Raw genomic sequence first — 25,076 nt, forward strand, 5'->3', positions numbered from 1 at the left:
CCTGCCACTCACCGCAATCCCAGTCACTGAGTAAGATTTGATTGCACGCTTTGGCAGAATCACAGATCAGGTTTGAACCAATGGCACTCTTTGATTATTTGGTGTTGGAAATTACATTCTGGGCAGGAAAGAATAACAGAAGTTCTCAGACCGCTGCATCATTTTATTTTCCATTTTCAACAGCTTGTTTCTTTTTCTTCCAACCACCGAAAGGCAATTATCTCCCTTCAAACAGGGAACAAAGACCTAGCGTTTATATTAGCGTCTTTCAGGATGTCTCAACGCACTTTGAACTGCCACTGCTTGTTGTGCGGATGCAATAACAACTTGCATTTATATAGTGCCTCCAACACAAGAACACAAGGAATAGGAGCAGGAGTAGGCCATTCGGCCCCTCGAGCCTGCTCCGCCATTCAATCAGATCATGGCTGATCTTCCACCTCAACTCCACTTTCCCGCCCGATCCCCATAATCCCTTGATTGCCTTAGTGCCCAAAAATCTATCCATCTCAGTCTTAACGCAGTGAAATGTCCCAAGGCGCTTCACAGGAGCGATTATCAGATAAAATTTGACACCGAGCCACAGTTGAGGACAGTTGACCAAAAGCTTGGTCAAAGAGGTGGGTTTTAAGGAGCGTCTCAAAGGAGGAGAGAGAGGTGGAGAGGTTTAGGGAGGGAATTCCAGAGCTTAGGGCCCAGGCAGCAACCATTTTGCACACAATGTCCCATTCCCGACCTAACACTATCATGTCAGCACTGTCACCACGAAGACCAGAGTACTTCAAGAAGGCAACCCACCACCACCTTCTCAGGGCAACTAGGGGATGGGCAATAAATGCCGGCCTTGCCAGCGAGGCCCACATCCCGAGAACAAACTAACATGTAATGAAATGAATGACCCATCAATCTATCTTTGTTGGTGGCAGTTGAGGGAAAAATGTTGTCTCAGACAGGTGGTGCAGGAGGGAGGGTTTCAGTTTCCTGGATCACTGGGCCTGCTTCTGGGGAAGGTGGGACTTGTACAAGTCGGACGGGTTGCATCTGAACCAGAGCGGGACAAATATCCTTGCGGGGAGGTTTGCTAGCACTGTTGGGGGGGGGTTTAAACTAACTTGGCAGGGGGATGGGATACAGAGTGGAGCTACAATAGGGGGTGATGTGCAGCCAAATATAGAGAAAAAAACAAGTCAGCTTGGAAGACAGGGCAAATATGTAAGAGCAAGGCTGGATGGCATCTATTTTAATGCAAGGAGTCTTGCAAATAAGGTGGATCAACTGAAGGTGTTGATAAACACATGGGAGTATGACATTGTTGCTGTCACAGAGACATGGTTGAGGGAGGGGCAAGACTGGCAGCTCAATATTCCGGGGTACAGAATCTTCAGGTGAGACAGAGGGGGAGGTATAAGAGGAGGGGGGGTCGCAATATTAATTAAAGAATCAATTACTGCCATAAGGAGGGATGATATATTAGCAGGTTCCTCAAATGAGGCCATATGGGTGGAGCTTAAAAACAAAAAGGGGGCAAGCACTTTGATGGGAGTGTACTATAGGCCCCCAAACAGTCAGGGGGGGATAGAGGAACAGATATGTAGGCAAATCTCAGAAAATTGTGCAAATAATAGGGTAATAATAGTGGGGGATTTCAACTTCCCCAATATTAACTGGAATACTCAGAGTGTAAAAGGCTTAGAGGGTACAAAATTCTTAACGTGCATCCAGGAGAGCTTTTTGAGCCAGCATGTAGAAAGTCCTACAAGAGAGGGGGCGGTACTGGACCTAATTCTAGGGAATGTGGCCGGCCAAGTGGAAGAAGTGCTAGTAGGTGAGCACTTTGGTGACAGTGACCATAATTCGGTGAGATTTAAGGTGGTCATGGAAAAGGACAGGGAGGGGCCGGAAATAAAGGTTCTAAATTGGGGGAAGGCCGATTTTAATAGGATAAGGCAGGATCTGGCCAAAATGGACTGGGATCAGCTGCTTGTAGGAAAATCCGCATCGGAGCAATGGGAGTCTTTCAGAAGGGAGATTGAGACCATACAATGGCAACATGTTCCCGTAAAGGTCAAGGGTGGTTCCAAGAACTCCAGGGAACCTTGGATGTCAGGGGATATACGAGAATGGATTAGGAAAAAAAGGAGGGCTTTTGGCAGATACAAAAGGCTAAAGACGGAGGAAGCCCTAGAGGAGTACAAAAAGTGCAGGGGGATACTTAAAAAAGAAATTAGGAGATCAAGGAGGGGCCATGAAATAACACTGGCGAGCAAAATAAAGGAAAATCCTAAGATGTTTTATAAGTATATTAAGGGTAAGAGGATGACTCGGGAAAAAATAGGGCCCATTAGGGACAAAAATGGCAATCTGTGTGTGGAGCCGGCAGATGTAGGAGGGGTTCTAAATGAATTTTTTGCATCTGTTTTCACTATGGAGAAGGACGACGTAGACATAGAAATACGGCAGGGGGACTGTGATATACTCGAACATATTAACATCGAGCGGGAGGAGGTATTGGCGGTTTTAGCAGGCCTAAAAATGGATAAATCCCCAGGCCTGGACGAAATGTATCCTAGGCTACTGTGTGAGGCAAAGGAGGAGATTGCGGGGGCTCTGACACATATATTCAGAACCTCTCTGGCCACAGGGGATGTGCCAGAGGACTGGAGAACCGCTAATGTAATACCATTATTCAAGAAGGGGAGTAGGGAAAAACCAGGGAACTACAGGCCAGTGAGCCTAACATCAGTGGTAGGAAAATTATTGGAAAAAATTATGAAGGACAAAATTAATCTCCACTTGGAGAAGCAAGGATTAATCAGGGATAGTCAACATGGCTTTGTCAAGGGAAGATCATGTCTGACTAATTTGATTGAATTTTTTGAGGGGGTGACTAGGCGTGTAGATGAGGGTAACGCAGTGGATGTGGTATACATGGATTTCAGTAAGGCCTTCGATAAAGTCCCGCACAGGAGACTGGTCAAGAAGGTACGAGCCCATGGAATCCAGGGTGCCTTGGCACTTTGGATACAAAACTGGCTTAGTGGCAGAAGGCAGAGGGTGATGGTCGAAGGTTGTTTTTGTGACTGGAAGCCTGTGGCCAGTGGGGTACCACAGGGATCTGTGCTGGGTCCCTTGCTGTTTGTGGTCTCCATTAACGACTTGGATATGAATGTAAAAGGTATGATCAGTAAGTTCGCTGATGATACAAAAATTGGTAGGGTGGTAAATAGCGAGGAGGATAGCCTCAGTCTGCAGGACGATATAGATGGGTTGGTCAGATGGGCGGAACAGTGGCAAATGGAATTTAACCCGGAAAAGTGCGAGGTGATGCACTTTGGAGGGACTAACAAGGCAAGGGAATACACAATGAATGGGAGGACCCTAGGCAAGACAGAGGGTCAGAGGGATCTTGGTGTGCAAGTTCACAGATCCCTGAAGGCGGCGGAACAGGTAGATAAGGTGGTAAAGAAGGCATATGGGATACTTGCCTTTATTAGCCGAGGCATAGAATATAAGAGCAAGGAGGTTATGAAGGAGCTGTATAAAACACTGGTTAGGCCACAGCTGGAGTACTGTGTGCAGTTCTGGTCGCCGTACTACAGGAAGGATGTGATCGCTTTGGAGAGGGTGCAGAGGAGATTCACCAGGATGTTACCAGGGCTGGAGCGCTTCAGCTATGAAGAGAGACTGGGAAGATTGGGTTTGTTTTCCTTGGAGCAGAGGAGGCTGAGGGGGGACATGATTGAGGTGTACAAAATTATGAGGGGCACAGATAGGATGGATACTAAGGAGCTTTTTCCCTTCGTTGAGGGTTCTATAACAAGGGGGCATAGATTCAAGGTAAAAGGCGGGAGGTTTAGAGGGGATTTGAGAAAGAACTTTTTCACCCAGAGGGTGGTTGGAGTCTGGAACTCACTGCCTGAGAGGGTTGTGGAGGCAGGAACCCTCACAACATTCAAGAAGCATTTGGATGAGCACTTGAAATGCCATAGCATACAAGGCTACGGACCAAATGCTGGAATATGGGATTAGAGTAGACAGGGCTGATGGCCGGCGCGGACACGATGGGCCGAAGGGCCTCTATCCGTGCTGTATAACTCTATGACTCTATGACTTCTTCGAATAATGCCGTGGAGATCTTTAACATCCATCTCCAAAGCCGAGCGAGGCTTCGGTTTAACGACTCCATCTGAAAGACAGCGTCTTCTGACAGTGCAGCGCTCCCTCAGTGCTGTTTTTGTGAGCGTCGGCCTAGATTTTGTGCTCAAGGCTTGAGTGGGACTTGAAACTCACAACCTTCTGACGTCGGGCATGGCTGCTGACCCGCTGAGCCAAACTGACACCGTGGGTGGTGGGCAGGGTAATCTGGACACCAGAGTTCCCCACCAGCAGGACTGAGCCAACTTGAGATTTCCTTATTTTACAGCACCGCTCCAAAATTATTTCTGCTGTTGTCGGCCAGCAAGAATTGGGACCAAGGCTATTGTCTCAGAAATAACATCGAGTTACATCGAGTCTACATTATAGAAACAGGCCTTTTGGCCCAAATAGTCCATGCCGGTGTTTATGCTCCACACGAGAAGGTGGTGGTTGGCCATCGTTGATAAGAACATAAGAAATAGGAGCAGGAGTTGGCCAATCGGCCCCTCGAGCCTGCTCCGCCATTCAATAAGATCATGGCTGATCTGATCCCAACCTCAAATCTGAAGAACACAAGAAGTAGGAGCAGGACCCGGCCACACAGCCCCTGGGCCCGCTCCGCCACCCACAGGGCCTTGACCGATCCGAACTCAGCTTCATGTCCAATTTCCTGCCCGCTCCCCGTGACCCCTAATTCCCTTTACTTCTTCTTGAACCGCTTGGTAGCTTCGGAGAGCAGTTAAGAGTCAACCATGTTGGTGTGGGACTGGAGAGAGAGACAGGGAGACTCCCCTTACACTAAAAGGGCATGAGTGAACCAGTTGGGTTTTTCGGACGATCTGACCGCTTCATGGTCACTTTTACTGAGACCAGATTTTTATTCTCAAACTGTCTCAGTGGGATTTGAATTCCGAGCTCCTGATTACTAGTCCAGTAACACAACCAACGACACCACCCGTACCCTGAATCTTCACTCGGCCTCCCTCTCTGCAGAGAGTCGCTCCCTGAACGGTACGATTTTGAACAGTGTTGCCGGGTATTTTAAGGCAGGTGCGGGAAGCGATTGCTGGAACTGAGTCAAACCGTTCGTTACCACCGCCGTTCTGACCTGTAACTTTCTTTTTTAAAAACTTGTGAAAAACTTCCAACAGGCAGCATTGAAAGCGTGTCTTCAGAAGAAGGGGCAGAAAGTCATGACCAGGCTGGTTTTTGCTCTGAGGAGGATGTGCTAAACTTCACCTTCAAGGTTTGCGACACTGAGGAGATCGGTACGTAGTCTCCGGACATTATCATTTCCTGTTTGTGCAATTGTGTGAAATGTTCATCTCTCCCTCTCTGTGTCTCTCTCTCTCTCTCCCTCTCTCTCTCTCTGTCTCTCTCTCTCTCTGTCTCTGTCTCTCTCACTCTCTCACTCTGTCTCTCTCTCTCTCCCTCCCTCTCTCTCTCTCTGTCTCTGTCTCTCTCTCTCTCTGTCTCTGTCTCTCTCACTCTCTCACTCTGTCTCTCTCTCTCTCCCTCCCTCTCTCTCTCTCTGTCTCTCTCTCTCTGTCTCTGTCTCTCTCTCTCTCTCTGTCTCTGTCTCTCTCACTCTCTCACTCTGTCTCTCTCTCTCTCTCTGTCTCTCTCTCTCTCTCCCTCGCTGTCTCCCTCTCTCTCTCTCTCTCCGTCTCTCCGTCTCTCTCTCTCTCTCTCTCACTGTCTCCCTCCCTCTCTCTCTCTCTCCGTCTCTCCCTCCCTCTCTCTCCCTCTCTCTGTCTCTCTCTCCCTCTCTCTGTCTCTCTCTCTCTCTCTTCCTCTCTCCATCTCTCTCTCTCTGTCTCTCTCTCGCTGTCGCTCTCTCTCTGTCTCTCCCTCTCTGTCTCCCTCTGTCTCTCTCCCCGACTCTTGCTCTTTGTCTCTCTCTCTCTCTCTCTCTCTGTCTCTCTCTCCCTCTCTCTGTCTCTCTCTCTCTCTCTTCCTCTCTCCATCTCTCTCTCTCTGTCTCTCTCTCGCTGTCGCTCTCTCTCTGTCTCTCCCTCTCTCTCTCCCTCTGTCTCTCTCCCCGACTCTTGCTCTTTGTCTCTCTCTCTCTCTCTCTCTGACTCTGTGTGTGTGTCTCTCTCTCTCCCTGTCTCTCTCTCTCTCCCTGTCTCTCTCTCTCTCTCTCCCTGTCTCTCTCTCTCTCATGTTTATATATAAACATTAGGAACAGGAGGAGGCCATTCAGCCCCTCGAGCCTGTTCCGCCATTCAACTCGATCATGGCTGATCTGTATCTTAATTCCATTCACCTGCCTTTGACCCATATCCCTTAATACCCTCACCCAACAAAAATCTATCAAAACAAAAGCAAAATACTACAGATGCTGAAAATCGGAAATAAAAACTGAAAATGCTGGAAAGGCTCTGCAGGTCGGGCATTGTCTGTGGAGAAAGAAACAGAGTTAATGTTTCAGGTCGACGACCTCTGGTCAGAACTGGAAGATGTCAGGGATTTAATGGAGTATAAGCAAGTACAGAGCCAGGGGAGGGAGGGGAGAGAGAACAAAGGGGAAGGTCCATGATAGGGCGGAGGGCAGGAGTGATTAAATGACAAAAGGGATGATGGTGCAAATGGAAGGAGGGTGGGAATGGGACAAATAAAGAAACAGGTGGCAGGCAGTGACTAGTGGGGTACCGCAGGGATCAGTGCTTGGGCCCCAGCTATTCACAATATATATCAATGATTTGGACGAGGGAACGGAATGTAACATTTCCAAGTTTGCAGACGACACAAAGCTGGGGTGGAATGTGAGCTGTGAGGAGGATGCAAAGAGGCTCCAATGTGATTTAGACAAGTTGGGTGAGTGGGCAAGAACATGGCAGATGCAGTATAACGTGGATAAATGTGAGGTTATCCACTTTGGTTGTAAAAACAGAAAGGCAGATTATTATCTGAATGGTGATAGATTGGGAAAAGGGGAGGTGCAACGAGACCTGGGTGTCCTTGTACACCAGTCGCTGAAAGCGAGCATTCAGGTGCAGCAAGCAGTTAGGAAGGTGAATGGTATGTTGGCCTTCATTGCAAGAGGATTTGAGTACAGGAGCAGGGATGTCTTACTGCAGTTATACAGGGCCTTGGTGAGACCACATCTGGAGTATTGTGTGCAGTTTTGGTCTCCTTATCTGAGGAAGGATGTCCTTGCCATGGAGGGAGTGCAACGAAGGTTTACCAGACTGATTCCTGGGATGGCAGGACTGACGTATGAGGAGAGATTGGGCCGACTCGGCCTATATTCAGTAAAGTTTAGAAGAACGAGAGGTGATCTCATCGAAACATATAAAATTCTAACAGGACTAGACAGACTAGATGCAGGGAGGATGTTCCCGATGGCTGGGGAGTCCAGAACCAGGGGTCACAGTCTCAGGATACGGGGAATGCCATTTAGAACCGAGATGAGGAGAAATTTCTTCACTCGGAGGGTGGTGAACCTGTGGAATTCTCTACCACAGAAGGCAGTGGAGGCCAAGTCATTAGATGTATTCAAGAAGGAGATAGATATGCTTCTTAATGCTAAAGTGATCAAGGGATGTGGGGAAAAAGCGGGAACAGGGTACTGAGTTAGACGATCAGCCATGATCATTTTGAATGGCGGAGCAGGCCCGAAGGGCCGAATGGCCTACTCTTGCTCCTATTTTCTATGTTTCTATGAAAAGATGGGTCTAGAGTAGCTGTGAATGGCAACATCAGAACCATTACCAGCACTCGCTGCCCGAAAAAACGGGAGCAGTGATTATGATCTATTGATCTCAGTCTTGAAAATGTCAATTGATCCCCAGTATCCACAGCATTTTGGGGGAGAGAGTTCCAGATTTCCACTCCCCTTTGTGTGAAGAAGTGCTTCCTGACATCACCCCTGAACGGCCTGGCTCTAATTTTAAGGTTCTGCCCCCTTGTTCTGGACTCCCCCCACCAGAGGAAATAGTTTCTCTCTGTCTACCCTATCAAATCCTTTGATCATTTTAAACACCTCGATTGGTTCACCCCTTAATCTTTTAAACTCGAGGGAATACAAGCCCAGTCTATGCAACCTGTCCTCATAATTTAACCCTTTTAGCCCCGGTATCATTCTGGTGAATCTACGTTGCACCCCCTCCAAGGCCAATAAATCCTTCCTGAGATGCGGTGCCCAATTTTATACATGTTAGTATCAGGAGTTTGAGATATCTGGGAATTAAAGAGGATTTAAACTTCATAAATGGCCTCCAAGATTTCTTGGTACACACCGATACAGCCCACAAAGACAAAAAGCTTGGACATCCCTCTGAACAGAGACTTTTACAAAAAGGGGTTTGGATGTTCTGATTTCAGACCCAAGTGGATGTGAAGGCCTTAGAGAGGGCGCAGAGAAGATTTACTAGAATGGTTCCAGGGATGAGGCACTTCGGTTACGTGGATAGACTGGAGAAGCTGGGGTTGTTCTCCTTGGAACAGAGAAGGTTGAGAGGAGATTTGATCGAGGTGTTCAAAATCATGAAGGGTCTAGACAGAGTAGATAGAGAGAAACTGTTCCCATTAGTGGAAGGGTCGAGAACCAGAGGACATAGATTTAAGGTGATTGGCAGAAGAACCAAAGGCGACATGAGGAAAAACTTTTTTACCCAGCGAGTGGTCGGGATCTGGAATGCACTGCCCGAGGGGGTGGTGGAGGCAGATTCAATCATGGCCTTCAAAAGGGGAACTGGATAAATACTTGAAGGGAAAAAAAATTGCAGGGCCACGGGGATAGGGCGGGGGTTATAGAGTTATAGAGTTATAGAGTTATACAGCACGGATAGAGGCCCTTCGGCCCATCGTGTCCGCGCCGGCCATCAAGCCCTGTCTACTCTAATCCCATATTCCAGCATTTGGTCCGTAGCCTTGTATGCTATGGCATTTCAAGTGCTCATCCAAATGCTTCTTGAATGTTGTGAGGGTTCCTGCCTCCACAACCCTTTCAGGCAGTGAGTTCCAGACTCCAACCACCCTCTGGGTGAAAAAGTTCGTTCTCAAATCCCCTCTAAACCTCCCGCCTTTTACCTTGAATCTATGTCCCCTTGTTATAGAACCCTCAACGAAGGGAAAAAGCTCCTTAGTATCCATCCTATCTGTGCCCCTCATAATTTTGTACACCTCAATCATGTCCCCCCTCAGCCTCCTCATACGTCAGTCCTGCCATCCCAGTCTCTCTTCATAGCTGAAGCGCTCCAGCCCTGGTAACATCCTGGTGAATCTCCTCTGCACCCTCTCCAAAGCGATCACATCCTTCCTGTAGTGTGGCGACCAGAACTGCACACAGTACTCCAGCTGTGGCCTAACCAGTGTTTTGTACAGCTCCATCATAACCTTCTTGCTCTTATATTCTATGCCTCGGCTAATAAAGGCAAGTATCCCATATGCCTTCTTTACCACCTTATCTACCTGTTCCGCCGCCTTCAGGGATCTGTGAACTTGCACACCAAGATCCCTCTGACCCTCTGTCTTGCCTAGGGTCCTCCCATTCATTGTGTATTCCCTTGCCTTGTTAGTCCCTCCAAAGTGCATCACCTCGCACTTTTCCGGGTTAAATTCCATTTGCCACTGTTCCGCCCATCTGACCAACCCATCTATATCGTCCTGCAGACTGAGGCTATCCTCCTCGCTATTTACCACCCTACCAATCTTTGTATCATCAGCGAACTTACTGATCATACCTTTTACATTCATATCCAAGTCATTAATGTAGACCACAAACAGCAAGGGACCCAGCACCGATCCCTGTGGTACCCCACTGGCCACAGGCTTCCAGTCACAAAAACAACCTTCGACCATCACCCTCTGCCTTCTGCCACTAAGCCAGTTTTGTATCCAAAGTGCCAAGGCACCCTGGATTCCATGGGCTCGTACCTTCTTGACCAGTCTCCTGTGCGGGACTTTATCGAAGGCCTTACTGAAATCCATGTATACCACATCCACTGCGTTACCCTCATCCACACGCCTAGTCACCCCCTCAAAAAATTCAATCAAATTAGTCAGACATGATCTTCCCTTGACAAAGCCATGTTGACTATCCCTGATTAATCCTTGCTTCTCCAAGTGGAGACTAATTTTGTCCTTCAGAATTTTTTCCAATAATTTTCCTACCACTGATGTTAGGCTCACTGGCCTGTAGTTCCCCGGTTTTTCCCTACTCCCCTTCTGAAATAATGGTACTACATTAGCGGTTCTCCAGTCCTCTGGCACATCCCCTGTGGCCAGAGAGGTTCTGAATATATGTGTCAGAGCCCCCGCAATCTCCTCCTTTGCCTCACACAGTAGCCTGGGATACATTTCGTCCGGGCCTGGGGATTTATCCATTTTTAGGCCTGCTAAAACCGCCAATACCTCCTCCCGCTCGATGTTAATATGTTCGAGTATATCACAGTCCCCCTGCCGTATTTCTATGTCTACATCGTCCTTCTCCATCGTGAAAACAGATGCAAAAAATTCATTTAGAACCCCTCCTACATCTGCCGGCTCCACACACAGATTGCCATTTTTGTCCCTAATGGGCCCTATTTTTTCCCTAGTCATCCTCTTACCCTTAATATACTTATAAAACATCTTAGGATTTTCCTTTATTTTGCTCGCCAGTGTTATTTCATGGCCCCTCCTTGATCTCCTAATTTCTTTTTTAAGTATCCCTCTGCACTTTTTGTACTCCTCGAGGGCTTCCTCCATCTTTAGCCTTTTAGAGTCATAGAGTCATAGAGTTATACAGCACGGATAGAGGCCCTTCGGCCCATCGTGTCCGCGCCGGCCATCAGCCCTGTCTACTCTAATCCCATATTCCAGCATTTGGTCCGTAGCCTTGTATGCTATGGCATTTCAAGTGCTCATCCAAATGCTTCTTGAATGTTGTGAGGGTTCCTGCCTCCACAACCCTTTCAGGCAGTGAGTTCCAGACTCCAACCACCCTCTGGGTGAAAAAGTTCGTTCTCAAATCCCCTCTAAACCTCCCGCCTTTTACCTTGAATCTATGTCCCCTTGTTATAGAACCCTCAACGAAGGGAAAAAGCTCCTTAGTATCCATCCTATCTGTGCCCCTCATAATTTTGTACACCTCAATCATGTCCCCCCTCAGCCTCCTCTGCTCCAAGGAAAACAAACCCAATCTTCCCAGTCTCTCTTCATAGCTGAAGCGCTCCAGCCCTGGTAACATCCTGGTGAATCTCCTCTGCACCCTCTCCAAAGCGATCACATCCTTCCTGTAGTGTGGCGACCAGAACTGCACACAGTACTCCAGCTGTGGCCTAACCAGTGTTTTATACAGCTCCATCATAACCTCCTTGCTCTTATATTCTATGCCTCGGCTAATAAAGGCAAGTATCCCATATGCCTTCTTCACCACCTTATCTACCTGTTCCGCCGCCTTCAGGGATCTGTGAACTTGCACACCAAGATCCCTCTGACCCTCTGTCTTGCGTAGGGTCCTCCCATTCATTGTGTATTCCCTTGCCTTGTTAGTCCCTCCAAAGTGCATCACCTCGCACTTTTCCGGGTTAAATTCCATTTGCCACTGTTCCGCCCATCTGACCAACCCATCTATATCGTCCTGCAGACTGAGGCTATCCTCCTCGCTATTTACCACCCTACCAATCTTTGTATCATCAGCGAACTTACTGATCATACCTTTTACATTCATATCCAAGTCATTAATGTCGACCACAAACAGCAAGGGACCCAGCACCGATCCCTGTGGTACCCCACTGGCCACTGGCTTCCAGTTTTGTATCTGCCAAAAGCCCTCCTTTTTTTCCTAATCCATTCTCGTATATCCCCTGACATCCAAGGTTCCCTGGAGTTCTTGGAACCACCCTTGACCTTTACGGGAACATGTTGCCATTGTATGGTCTCAATCTCCCTTCTGAAAGACTCCCATTGCTCCGATGCGGATTTTCCTACAAGCAGCTGATCCCAGTCCATTTTGGCCAGATCCTGCCTTATCCTATTAAAATCGGCCTTCCCCCAATTTAGAACCTTTATTTCCGGCCCCTCCCTGTCCTTTTCCATGACCACCTTAAATCTCACCGAATTATGGTCACTCTCACCAAAGTGCTCACCTACTAGCACTTCTTCCACTTGGCCGGCCACATTCCCTAGAATTAGGTCCAGTACCGCCCCCTCTCTTGTAGGACTTTCTACATGCTGGCTCAAAAAGCTCTCCTGGATGCACGTTAAGAATTTTGTACCCTCTAAGCCTTTTACACTCTGAGTATCCCAGTTAATATTGGGGAAGTTGAAATCCCCCACTATTATTACCCTATTATTTGTACAATTTTCTGAGATTTGCCTGCATATCTGTTCCTCTATCTCCCCCTGACTGTTTGGGGGCCTATAGTACACTCCCATCAAAGTGCTTGCCCCCTTTTTGTTTTTAAGCTCCACCCATATGGCCTCATTAGAGGAAGGGGAGTGGGACGATCTGGATTGCTCTTGCAGAGAGCCATCACGGGCTCGACGGACCGAATGGCCTCCTTCTGTGCTGTAACCGTTCTATGATTCTAGTGGCCACAAGCCTGCATCAGACACCACCCCCAATTCACCAGAAGTTGGCTTTAAATTGGCAAATCGCCCATGTAAATGATGCAGCTCTGATGATCAGGTTAAGGCACTGTGTTGGGACAGATGAGAGGGAGCTTCACTCTACGCCTGACCATGTACCTGATATGGAAGTGCTTGATACCGAGTCTACGTGATCAGGAGATATGTTCCAGTCTCACAGACACCCTGCACCTCGAACACAGAATTTACTGTATGACGTGAGGTTAGATCTCACCAGATATCATAACGGGTGTATACTGTAGCATGTCCTACGCAGGAAGAAGAGAGATATCATTAATCCCAAAAGCTGTGCATGTAGTTTATATTTAAAAGCCAATTTTACAAATACATGTTCCAGCAGGGACCCTCACCTGTTTAAGAACATAAGAACATAAGAAATAGGAGCAGGAGTAGGCCAATCGGCCCCTCGAGCCTGCTCCGCCATTCAATAAGATCATGGCTGATCTGATCCTAACCTCAAATCTAAATTCATGTCCAATTTCCTGCCCGCTCCCCGTAACCCCTAATTCCCTTTACTTCAAGTAGTGAGAGCCTAAATGAATATTTCACATCATTATTTACTGTTGAGAAAGGCATGGATGTTAGGGAACTTGGGGAAATAAATAGTGATGTCTTGAGGAGTGTACATATTACAGAGAGGGAGGTGCTGGAAGTCTTAACGCGCATCAAGGTAGATAAATCTCCGGGACCTGATGAAATGTATCCCAGGACGTTATGGGAGGTTAGGGAGGAAATTGCGGGTCCCCTAGCAGAGATATTTTAATCATCGACAGCTACAGGTGAGGTGCCTGAAGATTGGAGGGCAGCAAATGTTGTGCCTTTGTTTAAGAAGGGCGGCAGGGAAAAGCCTGGGAACGACAGACCGGTGAGCCTGACATCTGTAGTGGGTAAGTTGTTAGACGGTATTCTGAGAGACAGGATCTACAGGCATTTGGAGAGGCAGGGACTGATTAGGAACAGTCAGCATGGTTTTGTGAGAGGAAAATCATGTCTCACGAATTTGATTGAGTTTTTTGAAGGGGTAACCAAGAAGATAGATGAGGGCTGTGCAGTAGACGTGGTCTACATGGACTTCAGCAAAGCATTTGACAAGGTACCGCATGGTAGGTTGTTACATAAGGTTAAATCTCACGGGATCCAAGGTGAGGTAGCCAATTGGATACAAAATTGGCTTGACGACAGAAGACAGAGGGTGGTTGTCGAGGGTTGTTTTTCAAACTGGAGGCCTGTGACCAGCGGTGTGCCTCAGGGATCGGTGCTGGGTCCGCTGTTATTTGTTATTTATATTAATGATTTGGATGAGAATTTAGGAGGCATGGTTAGTAAGTTTGCAGATGACACCAAGATTGGTGGCATTGTGGACAGTGAAGAAGGTTATATAGGATTGCAACGGGATCTTGATAAATTGGGCCAGTGGGCCGATGAATGGCAGATGGAGTTTAATTTAGATAAATGTGAGGTGATGCATTTTGGTAGATCGAATCGGGCCAGGACCTACTCCGTTAATGGCAGGGCATTGGGGAGAGTTATAGAACAAAGAGATCCAGGAGTACAGGTTCATAGCTCCTTGAAAGTGGAGTCACAGGTGGATAGGGTGGTGAAGAAGGCATTCGGCATGCTTGGTTTCATTGGTCAGAACATTGAATGCAGGAGTTAGGATGTCTTGTTGAAGTTGTACAAGACATTAGTAAGGCCACACTTGGAATACTGTGTACAGTTCTGGTCACCCTATTATAGAAAGGATATTATTAAACTAGAAAGAGCGCAGAAAAGATTTACTAGGATGCTACCGGGACTTGATGGTTTGACTTATAGGGAGAGGTTAGATAGACTGGGACTTTTTTCCCTGGAGAGTAGGAGGTTAAGGGGTGATCTTATAGAAGTCTATAAAATAATGAGGGGCATAGATAAGGTAGATAGTCAAAATCTTTTCCCAAAGGTAGGGGAGTCTATAACGAGGGGACATAGATTTAAGGTGAGAGGGGAGAGATACAAAAGGGTCCAGAGGGGCAATTTTTTCACTCAAAGGGTGGTGAGTGTCTGGAACGAGCTGCCAGAGGCAGTAGTAGAGGCGGGTACAATTTTGTCTTTTAAAAAGCATTTGGACAGTTACATGGGTAAGATGGGTATAGAGGGATATGGGCCAAGTGCAGGCAATTGGGACTAGCTTAGTGGTATAAACTGGGCGACATGGACATGTTCGGCCGAAGGGCCTGTTTCCATGTTGTAAACTTCTATGATTCTATGATTCTAGTGTTCGGAGCGTATTTCGGGAAATCACAGGGTGTGCCGTCCTCTGTGACTTTCCATCCGTTACGGGGAACGCACCTGTGATTTCTCGAGTGGCGCTCCCAGTGGATGTGGCTCCCCACGAGAGTTCGCTTTCACGACACGCCTGATGTCCTTTGAGCTCCAGAATGACAAGCCTACGGGAGCGCTGGTCTGAGGCAGGTCTTCTTCTCTTGTCCGACAGGAAGAATTCCCGCATCGGTGATCGTTCAGTACCTGCAGGAAATGACGGGACAGAGCTGCAAGCATGGCAGGCTGCACGCACTGTACAACATGCTTGATCCGGACAGAAGGGACGTGGCCGTCGACAGAGAAAGTTTCAAGTCCACAATGAGAAAATGGATTGCAAATTGCTCTCAGGATGGGTAATCTGAAAAAAAAAAAGGACCCTTATAACGAGAAAGTCGAAGCTACTGTTGGGTGTCGGCCGTGGCTCAGTGGTCAGCACTCTCGCCTCTGAGTCAGATGGTCATGGGTTCAGAGTCCCACTCCAGAGACTCGAATGCAAAATCTAGGCTGACACTCCCCAGTGCAGTGCAGAGGGAGTGCTGCACTGTCGGAGGTGCCGTCTTTTGGATGAGACGTTAAACCGAGGCCCCGTCTGCCCTCTCAGGTGGACGTAAAAGATCCCATGGCCACTATTTCAAAGAAGAGCAGGGGGAGTTCTCCCCGGTGTCCTGGGGCCAATATTTGAGAACCAATTTTACAAATAACACGCGGGGATTTAACAAACAGATTATCTGGCCATTTATCTCATTGCTGTTTGTGGGATCTTGCTGTGCGCAAATTGGCTGCTGCATTTTCGAAATTACAACATTGACGACACTTCAAAAAGTACTTCATTGGCTGTAAAGAGCTTTGGGACATCCTGAGGTCATGCGATATAAATGCAAGTCTTTTTTTTGGCGACAACAGTGGATAAATGCTCAGCGGATTTGTGTGATGTCCTCTAGTCGCTATTTTAACACGGGCGATTAACGTGTTGAAATTAAATGCATCAACAACTCCAAATTAACGAACCAAAACTAGGGGCCGTAAATATAAGATAGTCACTAATAAATCCAGTAGGGAACTCAGGAGAAACTTCTTTACCCAGAGAGTGGTGAGAATGTGGAACTCGCTCCCACAAGGAGAAGTTATAGAATCATAGAATCATAGAAGTTTACAACATGGAAACAGGCCCTTCGGCCCAACATGTCCATGTCGCCCAGTTTATGCCACTAAGCTAGTCCCAATTGCCTGCACTTGGCCCATATCCCTCTATACCCATCTTACCCATGGAACTGTCCAAATGCTTTTTAAAAGACAAAATTGTACCCGCCTCTACTACTGCCTCTGGCAGCTCGTTCCAGACACTCACCACCCTTTGAGTGAAAAAATTGCCCCTCTGGACCCTTTTGTATCTCTCCCCTCTCACCTTAAATATATGCCCCCTCGTTATAGACTCCCCTACCTTTGGGAAAAGATTTTGACTATCGACCTTATCTATGCCCCTCATTATTTTATAGAGTTCTATAAGATCACCCCTTAACCTCCTACTCTCCAGGGAAAAAAGTCCCAGTCTGTCTAACCTCTCCCTGTAAGTCAAACCATCAAGTCCCGGTAGCATCCTAGTAAATATTTTCTGCACTCTTTCTAGTTTAATAATATCCTTTCTATAATAGGGTGACCAGAACTGTACACAGTACTCCAAGTGTGGCCTCACCAATGCCCTGTACAACTTCAACAAGACATCCCAACTCCTGTATTCAATGTTCTGATCAATGAAACCAAGCATGCCGAATGCCTTCTTCACCACCCTATCCACCTGTGACTCCACTTTCAAGGAGCTATGAATCTGTACTCCTAGATCTCTTTGTTCTATAACTCTCCCCAACGCCCTACCATTAACGGAGTAGGTCCTGGCCCGATTCGAGTTGAGGCGAATAGTGTAGATGGATTTAAGGGGAAGCTGGATAAACACATGAGGGAGAAAGGAATAGAAGGATATGCTGATAGGATGAGATGAAGTAGGGAGGGAGGAGGCTCGTGTGGAGCATAAACACCAGCATAGATTTGTTGGGCCGAATGGCCTGTTTCTGTGCTGTAAATTCTAGGAACATGGGAACAGGAGTAGGCCATTCAGCCCCTCGTGCCTGCTCCGCCATTTGATAAGATCATGGCTGATCTGTGATCTAACTCCATATACCTGCCTTTGGCCCATATCCCTTAATACCTTTGGTTGCCAAAAAGCTATCGATGTCAGATTTAAATTCAGCAATTGAGCTAGTATCAATTGCCGTTTGCGGAAGAGAGTTCCAAACTTCTACCACCCTTTGTGTGTAGAAATGTTTTCTAATCTCACTCCTGAAAGGTCTGGCTCTAATTTTTAGACTGTGCCCCCTACTCCTAGAATCCCCAACCAGCGGAAATAGTTTCTCTCTATCCACCCTATCTGTTCCCCTTAATATCTTATAAACTTCGATCAGATCACCCCTTAACCTTCGAAACTCCAGAGAATGCAACCCCAATTTGTGTAATCTCTCCTCGTAACTTAACCCTTGAAGTCCGGGTATCATTCTAGTAAACCTACGCTGCACTCCCTCCAAGGCCAATATGTCCTTCTATGTAATTCTATGTCATTAACATGCAAAGGAGAGCATTGTCACATGACATGTTAAGCGTCCATCCACCATTAACACCAGCAATTATTTTTAGGCTTTATATTGAGTTACATTCAAATCTACAGCACAGAAACAGGCCATTTGGCCCAACTGGTTTCTGCCTAACAAAAATCTATCAATTTTGAAATTTTCAATTGATCCCCAGCCTCAACAGCTTTTTTGGGGGGAGAGAGTTCCAGATTTCCACTCCCCTTTGTGTGATGAAGTGCTTCCTGACATCACCCCTGAACGGCCTGGCTCTAATTTTATGGTTACGCCCCTCCTTGTTCTGGACTCTCCCACAAGAGGAAATAGTTTCTCTCTATCTACCCTATCAAATCCTTTAATCATCTTAAACACCCTGATCAGATCACCCCCTCAACCTGGAATAGAATCATAGAATCATAGAAGTTTACAACATGGAAACAGGCCCTTCGGCCCAACATGTCCATGTCGCCCAGTTTATACCACTAAGCTAGTCCCAATTGCCTGCACTTGGCCCATATCCCTCTATACCCATCTTACCCATGTAACTGTCCAAATGCTTTTTAAAAGACAAAATTGTACCCGCCTCTACTACTGCCTCTGGCAGCTCGTTCCAGACACTCACCACCCTTTGAGTGAAAAAATTGCCCCTCTGGACCCTTTTGTATCTCTCCCCTCTCACCTTAAATCTATGCCCCCTCGTTATAGACTCCCTACCTTTGGGAAAAGATTTTGACGATCTACCTTATCTATGCCCCTCATTATTTTATAGACTTCTATAAGATCACCCCTAAACCTCCTACTCTCCAGGGAAAAAAAGTCTCAGTCTATCCAACCTCTCCCTATAAGTCAAACCATCAAGTCCCGGTAGCATCCGAGTAAATCTTTTCTGCGCTCTTTCTAGTTTAATAATATCCTTTCTATAATAGGGTGACCAGAACTGTACACAGTATTCCAAGTGTGGCCTCACCAATGCCCTGTACAACTTCAACAAGACATCCCAACTCCTGTATTCAATGTTCTGACCAATGAAACCAAGCATGCTGAATGCCTTCTTCACCACCCTAAACCTCCTAAACTTAACAGAATACATGTTCAGGACTGACACTTGAAGACTGGTCACTTGTTTCAGGTTTTGGTGCGGGCACCCAGTATCTGCAGAAACCCAACCCAGCATCATCCTGCAAATTCGGGGACAGGTGAGGGAGCAGGGTAGAAAGCTGGGACTAATTAAAAACACCTTGTGTTATCCGTCAGTATTTTGTACTTTTCATTGTCTTTGATGCTTGTTTCACAGGACATCTGATGACAAAGCACGTGGGGATATGAGAGAGCATCCTTACATTCAATCAATGGACAGTAAGTGAACATTTACAAACGTGTTTGGTTGGCACTGGGTAGTCACATTAAAAACTGGGGCCTTTTTTTTTTAGGAACATGGGAACAGGAGTAGGCCATTCAGTCCCTCGTGCCTGCTCCACCATTTGATAAGATCATGGCTGATCTGTGATCTAACTCCATATACCTGCCTTTGGCCCATATCCCTTAATACCTTTGGTTGCCAAAAAGCTATCTATCTCACATTTAAATTTAGCAATTGAGCGAGCATCAATTGCCGTTTGCGGAAGAGAGTTCCAAACTTCGACCACCCTTTGTGTGTAGAAATGTTTTCTAATCTCGCTCCTGAAAGGTCTGGCTCTAATTTTTAGACTGTGCCCCCTACTCCTAGAATCCCCAACCAGCGGAAATAGTTTCTCTCTATCCACCCTATCCGTTCCCCTTAATATCTTATAAACTTCGATCAGATCACCCCTTAACCTTCGAAACTCCAGAGAATACAACCCCAATTTGTGTAATCTCTCCTCGTAACTTAACCCTTGAAGTCCGGGTATCATTCCAGTAAACCTACGCTGCACTCCCTCCAAGGCCAATATGTCCTTCCGAAGGATTAATGCTGGAAAAACAAAGGCAGAAGTCAGAAAAAAAAATTTTCTCCACAGAGTTTTAAAGAATACGAACTGTTGCACCACAAGTGGCTATTTAAAAGAGACCTGTGTCCCTCACCACTCACATCTCCCAACCAGCTTTCAGCCCCCATTCTTACAGTATCAGCTGTGGTGCAGTGGGCAGCACTCTCACCTCTGGGTTAGAATATCTTGGGTTCAAGTCCCCCCTACTCCTTGAGAATGTAATAAGAACATAAGAAATAGGAGCAGGAGTAGGCCAATTGGCCCCTCGAGCCTGCTCCGCCATTCAATAAGATCATCGCTGATCTGATCCTAATCTAAATTCATGTCCAATTTCCTGCCTGCTCCCCGTAAGTCCGAATTCCCTTTACTTCTAGGAAACTGTCTATTTCTGTTTTAAATTTATTTAATGATGTCGCTTCCACAGCTTCCTGGGGCAGCAAATTCCACAGACCTACTACCCTCTGAGTGAAGAAGTTTCTCCTCATCTCAGTTTTGAAAGAGGAGCCCCTTATTCTAAGATTGTGCCCCCTAGTTCTAGTTTCACCCATCCTTGGGAACATCCTTACCGCATCCACCCGATCAAGCCCCTTCACAATCTGAGATGTTTCAATAAGATCGCCTCTCATTCTTCTGAACTCCAATGAGTAGAGTCCCAATCTACTCAACCTCTCCTCATATGTCCGCCCCCTCATCCCCGGGATTAACCGAGTGAACCTTCTTTGTACTGCCTCGAGAGTAAGTATGTCTTTTCTTAAGTATGGATGCCAAAACTGTATGCAGTATTCCAGGTGCGGTCTCACCAATACCTTATATAACTGCAGCAATACCTCCCTGTTTTTATATTCTATCCCCCTAGCAATAAAAGCCAACATTGCGTTGGCCTTCTTGCAGGCTGACACTTGAATGCAGTACTGTCAGAGGTGCTGTCTTTCCCCTGAGATATCTTCTCAGATGGATGTAAAAGAGCCCCTATTTTGAAGAAGGGCAGGGGAGTTCTCCCTGTGCCCTGCACCAATATTTAACCCTCAACCAACAACACTAAAAAAAACCAGATTATCTGGTCATTATCTCATTGATGCATGTGGGACCTTGCTGTGCGCAAACTGGCTGCTGTCGTATCAAAATAGTTGAAGGACAAATTCCAGGAACTAATCAACTTGCAGAAAATGGATTTTGTCCCAGTGTCTCCTTGAAATTTTTATAATTTTTCTTTTACAAGGAGAAGAAACATCTGGAGCAGTACTGTGGGCGCTGGACGAAAGAACGGGCAGGACCAAGACGTATGTATTTATTGAACCAAAAGGTTTTAGGAGTAAAAGCAGTGAAAACTTCTTCAAACTGTCTCTACGCAAAAGTATTTTTGTTTGAAGAGCTTAAGAATCTTGCATTATTTTAGTGTTTGCAAGCAAACAGGAAAAGATCTACTTATTTTTTTCTTTTTTTAATTAATTCTCGGGATGTGGGCGTCGCTGGCGAGGCCGGCATTTATTGCCCATCGCTAATTGCCCCTCGAGAAGGTGGTGGTGAGCCGCCTTCTTGAACCGCTGCAGTCCGTGTGGTGAAGGTTCTCCCACAGTGCTGTTAGGAAGGGAGTTCCAGGATTCTGACCCAGCGACGATGAAGGAACGGCCGATATATTTCCAAGTCGGGATGGTGTGTGACTCGGAGGGGAACGTGCAGGTGGTGTTGTTCCCATGTGCCTGCTGCTCTTGTCCTTCTAGGTGGTAGAGGTCGCGGGTTTGGGAGGTGCTGTCGAAGAAGCCTTGGCGAGTTGCTGCAGTTAGTTAGTTGCTGCAGGGAGATTATCTTTTTCTTCTTGTGATGGTATCCCTCTTGTTCTAACACTGACTAGGACCGATCAGGAGAGGGATCTGGCCGTCCCAGGCCACACCTGGGAGATAGTTACCTGACCTTGGGGTCTTTTAGTTCGGCTCCAGGAACTGGAGAAGGATGGACTATGATTGAGGTTTATAAAATGATGAAGGGAAGAGATTCTGTTTGGGTGGAGAGATTATTGCAGTCAGATACAGAGACCCAGCACATTATCGACACAAACAGGCAACATTTAATGCAGATTTTTTAAAAAAATCAACGGGTCAGAATTTGCAGCCAAAATAACGGTCAGGCTAATGACACACGTCAACTTCAGGCGAGGGCAAATGTGAGGTCACACTCGAAAATCGGGAAGTTGCTGTCCGCGATGCACTGCTCCGCTGTCTGACTCACTGTTCACAACCATTGAACAGCAAGTCGTTCCTGTATTTGTGCGGTAGATAGAAACTAAACTGGCCCACAGAAAGTATGGGCTCGTCCTTTTCAGCCTAAGTCCCCCTTTCAACGGCACGATAAGTCTTAATTACTGCCAAATAACCTCTCTGGCACTGAAAATTAACTTTTACAATTGGGGAGTCTCATTTTTTCAGTTTTTAATTGGTGTTGGAGATTTTTTAAAAAAAACATTTAATTTTTTTAAAGTTTTTTCTTTCTGTCTTTTTTTTTCTCTCTCTCTCAATCCGATCTTTCTCTCCCTCTCTTTATTTCGCTCTCTGTACCTGATTTGACTTTGTATTCACTATTCCAACCTGCACTTCCTCTCAGACTCTGTGCTGTTATTAACAATCCTTCAATCTGATTGATTAAGGAGATACCCAGTTACTCGCCCTGTTCACACAGGTCCCAGACGCCCTGTTTTCCCTCGCTGACCCGTTATCAGCTCGCACTTCCAGTAACTTCCAGCTCGAGATCTCACGAAGATTAAAACGTGCAAGAACAAATCTAACTAATGGCAGGCGTGTTCGTTAACCGGCTACAGCAAATTCGAGGCCATTAAAGTTTTCAAGCAAACTAAAAATGAGAAGTGCTCCAACCATGAACTGACAAACTAATGAAAGGGAATTATTTTATTCCACAACAAGGCTTTTAAAGCATTGCGGCCAGTTTCTGTATCAAACTGTAACTTTAATCAATACAGGTGCAGAAAATAATCAAGAAGGCAAATGGAATGCTGGCCTTTATATCTAGAGGACTGGAGTACAAGGGGCAGAAGTTATGCTGCAGCTATACAAAACCCTGGTTAGACCGCACCTGGAGTACTGTGAGCAGTTCTGGGCACCGCACCTTCGGAAGGACATACTGGCCTTGGAGGGAGTGCAGCGTAGGTTTACTAGAATGATACCCGGACTTCAAGGGTTAAGTTACGAGGAGAGATTACACAAATTGGGGTTGTATTCTCTGGAGTTTCGAAGGTTAAGGGGTGATCTGATCGAAGTTTATAAGATATTAAGGGGAACGGATAGGGTGGATAGAGAGAAACTATTTCCGCTGGTTGGGGATTCTAGGAGTAGGGGGCACAGTCTAAAAATTAGAGCCAGACCTTTCAGGAGCGAGATTAGAAAACATTTCTACACACAAAGGGTGGTAGAAGTTTGGAACTCTCTTCCGCAAACAGCAATTGATACTAGCTCAATTGCTAAATTTAAATCTGAGATAGATAGCTTTTTGGCAACTAAGGGATATGGGCCAAAGGCAGGTATATGGAGTTAGATCACAGATCAGCCATGATCTTATCAAATGGTGGAGCAGGCACGAGGGGCTGAATGGCCTTACTCCTGGTCCTATGTTCCTAATACATTCCCACTGCTCCCACACTGTGTTCTTTTGGCATTTTTTAAAAGCCCTTTATCGAGATGCATCACTTTGACGGGAGAGATGAGGCACGCTGATCTGTAATGGCCAGTTGTCTATCACAATTTATTGGATGTTAATTCCTCCACTCCCCATCCCCCGCACTGGTAGACCGGCCAGCCGATCTCCCGATGATTGGCGTCAGGCAGTGCGCAAGAGGGGAGGCTCTGGAGGTGACATTAGTAGCTACTAGCGGGCACTGGGAGGGAGAGGCAGAAGGAATTCCACGAAGCTAAACTATTTGACGTTGAGTGAGGGGGACAGCATTTACAATCCGGCAAATCTGGACAACAAACGGAATGCTGTAAATTACCTGTGGCCTCGCAAAACCTTTCAAAGCACCGGAGTCAGAAAATAAACGACCTCCTCACTTAAACTCTGACTGCACTTACCCAGGAACGGAAGGCCTTTCAGCCCCTCCAGCCTGTTCCGCCATTCAATCAGATCATGGCTAATCTGTATTTTAACTCCATTTACCCTCCTTCGTTCTGTAACCTTTGATACCCTCGTCTAACAAAGATCGATCAATCTCCATCTTGAAATTTTCAATTGACCCCCAGCCTCAACAGCTTTTTGGGGGAGAGAGTTCCAGATTTCCACTACCCTTTTTTTTATTCGTTCATGGGATGTGGGCGTCGCTGGCGAGGCCGGCATTTATTGCCCATCCCTAATTGCCCCTTGAGAAGGTGGTGGTGAGCCGCCTTCTTGAACCGCTGCAGTCCGTGTGGTGAAGGTTCTCCCACAGTGCTGTTAGGAAGGGAGTTCCAGGATTTTGACCCAGCGACGATGAAGGAACGGCCGACATATTTCCAAGTCGGGATGGTGTGTGACTTGGAGGGGAACGTGCAGGTGGTGTTGTTCCCATATACCTGCTGCCCTTGTCTTTCTAGGTGGTAGAGGTCGCGGGTTTGGGAGGTGCTGTCGAAGAAGCCTTGGCGAGTTGCTGCAGTGCATCCTGTGGATGGTACACACTGCAGCCACAGTGCGCCGGTGGTGAAGGGAGTGAATGTTTAGGGTGGTGGATGGGGTGCCAATCAGGGGGGCTGCTTTGTCCTGGATGGTGTCGAGCTTCTTGAGTGTTGTTGGAGCTGCACTCATCCAGGCAAGTGGAGAGTATTCCATCACACTCCTGACTTGTGCCTTGTAGATGGTGGAAAGGCTTTGGGGAGTCAGGAGGTGAGTCACTCGCCACAGAATACCCAGCCTCTGACCTGCTCTCGTAGCCACAGTATTTATATGGCTGGTCCAGTTAAGTTTCTGGTCAATGGTGACCCCCAGGATGTTGATGGTGGGGGATTCGGCGATGGTAATGCCGTTGAATGTCAAGGGAAGGTGGTTAGACTCTCTCTTGTTGGAGATGGTCATTGCCTCCAGAGACATCATCTCTGAACGGCCCAACTCTAATTTCAAGGCTGTGCCCCCTTGTTCTGAACTCCCCACCAGAGGAAACTTGTTTTTCTCTCTCTACCCTATCAACACCTTTAATCATCTTAAACACCTCAATTAGATCACCCCTTAATCTTCTATACTCGAGGGAATACTATTATTTATCAAATAGAATTTACTACAATTAGTAAAAGGATGTAAAAGTACAAGAAGTTTGGACGCCTTGATCGTCAATCTTGACTTTCGATGTGCTTTTACTTCCTGAATTTGGAAGGGAGGAGCAGAGTGACTCATAGGGGAAAGAAATACTGATCGAGACTAGTTGGCCTGTATCTGTGCTGTTACATCCTATGATTCTTATGCCTCTCTCTCTCTCTCTCTCTCTGCTCCCCCCACCCAATGT

At 46.7% G+C, this 25,076-nt stretch overlaps 1 protein-coding gene across 1 annotated transcript in view; it reads left to right on the top strand.

Annotated features, from left to right (window-relative positions):
* The window catches only part of LOC137327796 (inositol 1,4,5-triphosphate receptor associated 2-like), a 113,111-nt gene that overhangs the window by 21,623 nt on the left and 66,412 nt on the right, over positions 1 to 25,076 (top strand). The window contains exons 3-4 of the mRNA XM_067993603.1: positions 5,289 to 5,405; positions 15,191 to 15,371. Of these exons, the coding sequence (XP_067849704.1) occupies positions 5,289 to 5,405; positions 15,191 to 15,371 (298 nt within the window). The remainder of the gene's footprint in view (positions 1 to 5,288; positions 5,406 to 15,190; positions 15,372 to 25,076) is intronic.

This window comes from Heptranchias perlo, chromosome 12, assembly GCF_035084215.1.
Source record: "Heptranchias perlo isolate sHepPer1 chromosome 12, sHepPer1.hap1, whole genome shotgun sequence".
NCBI classification, from domain to species: domain Eukaryota; kingdom Metazoa; phylum Chordata; class Chondrichthyes; order Hexanchiformes; family Hexanchidae; genus Heptranchias; species Heptranchias perlo.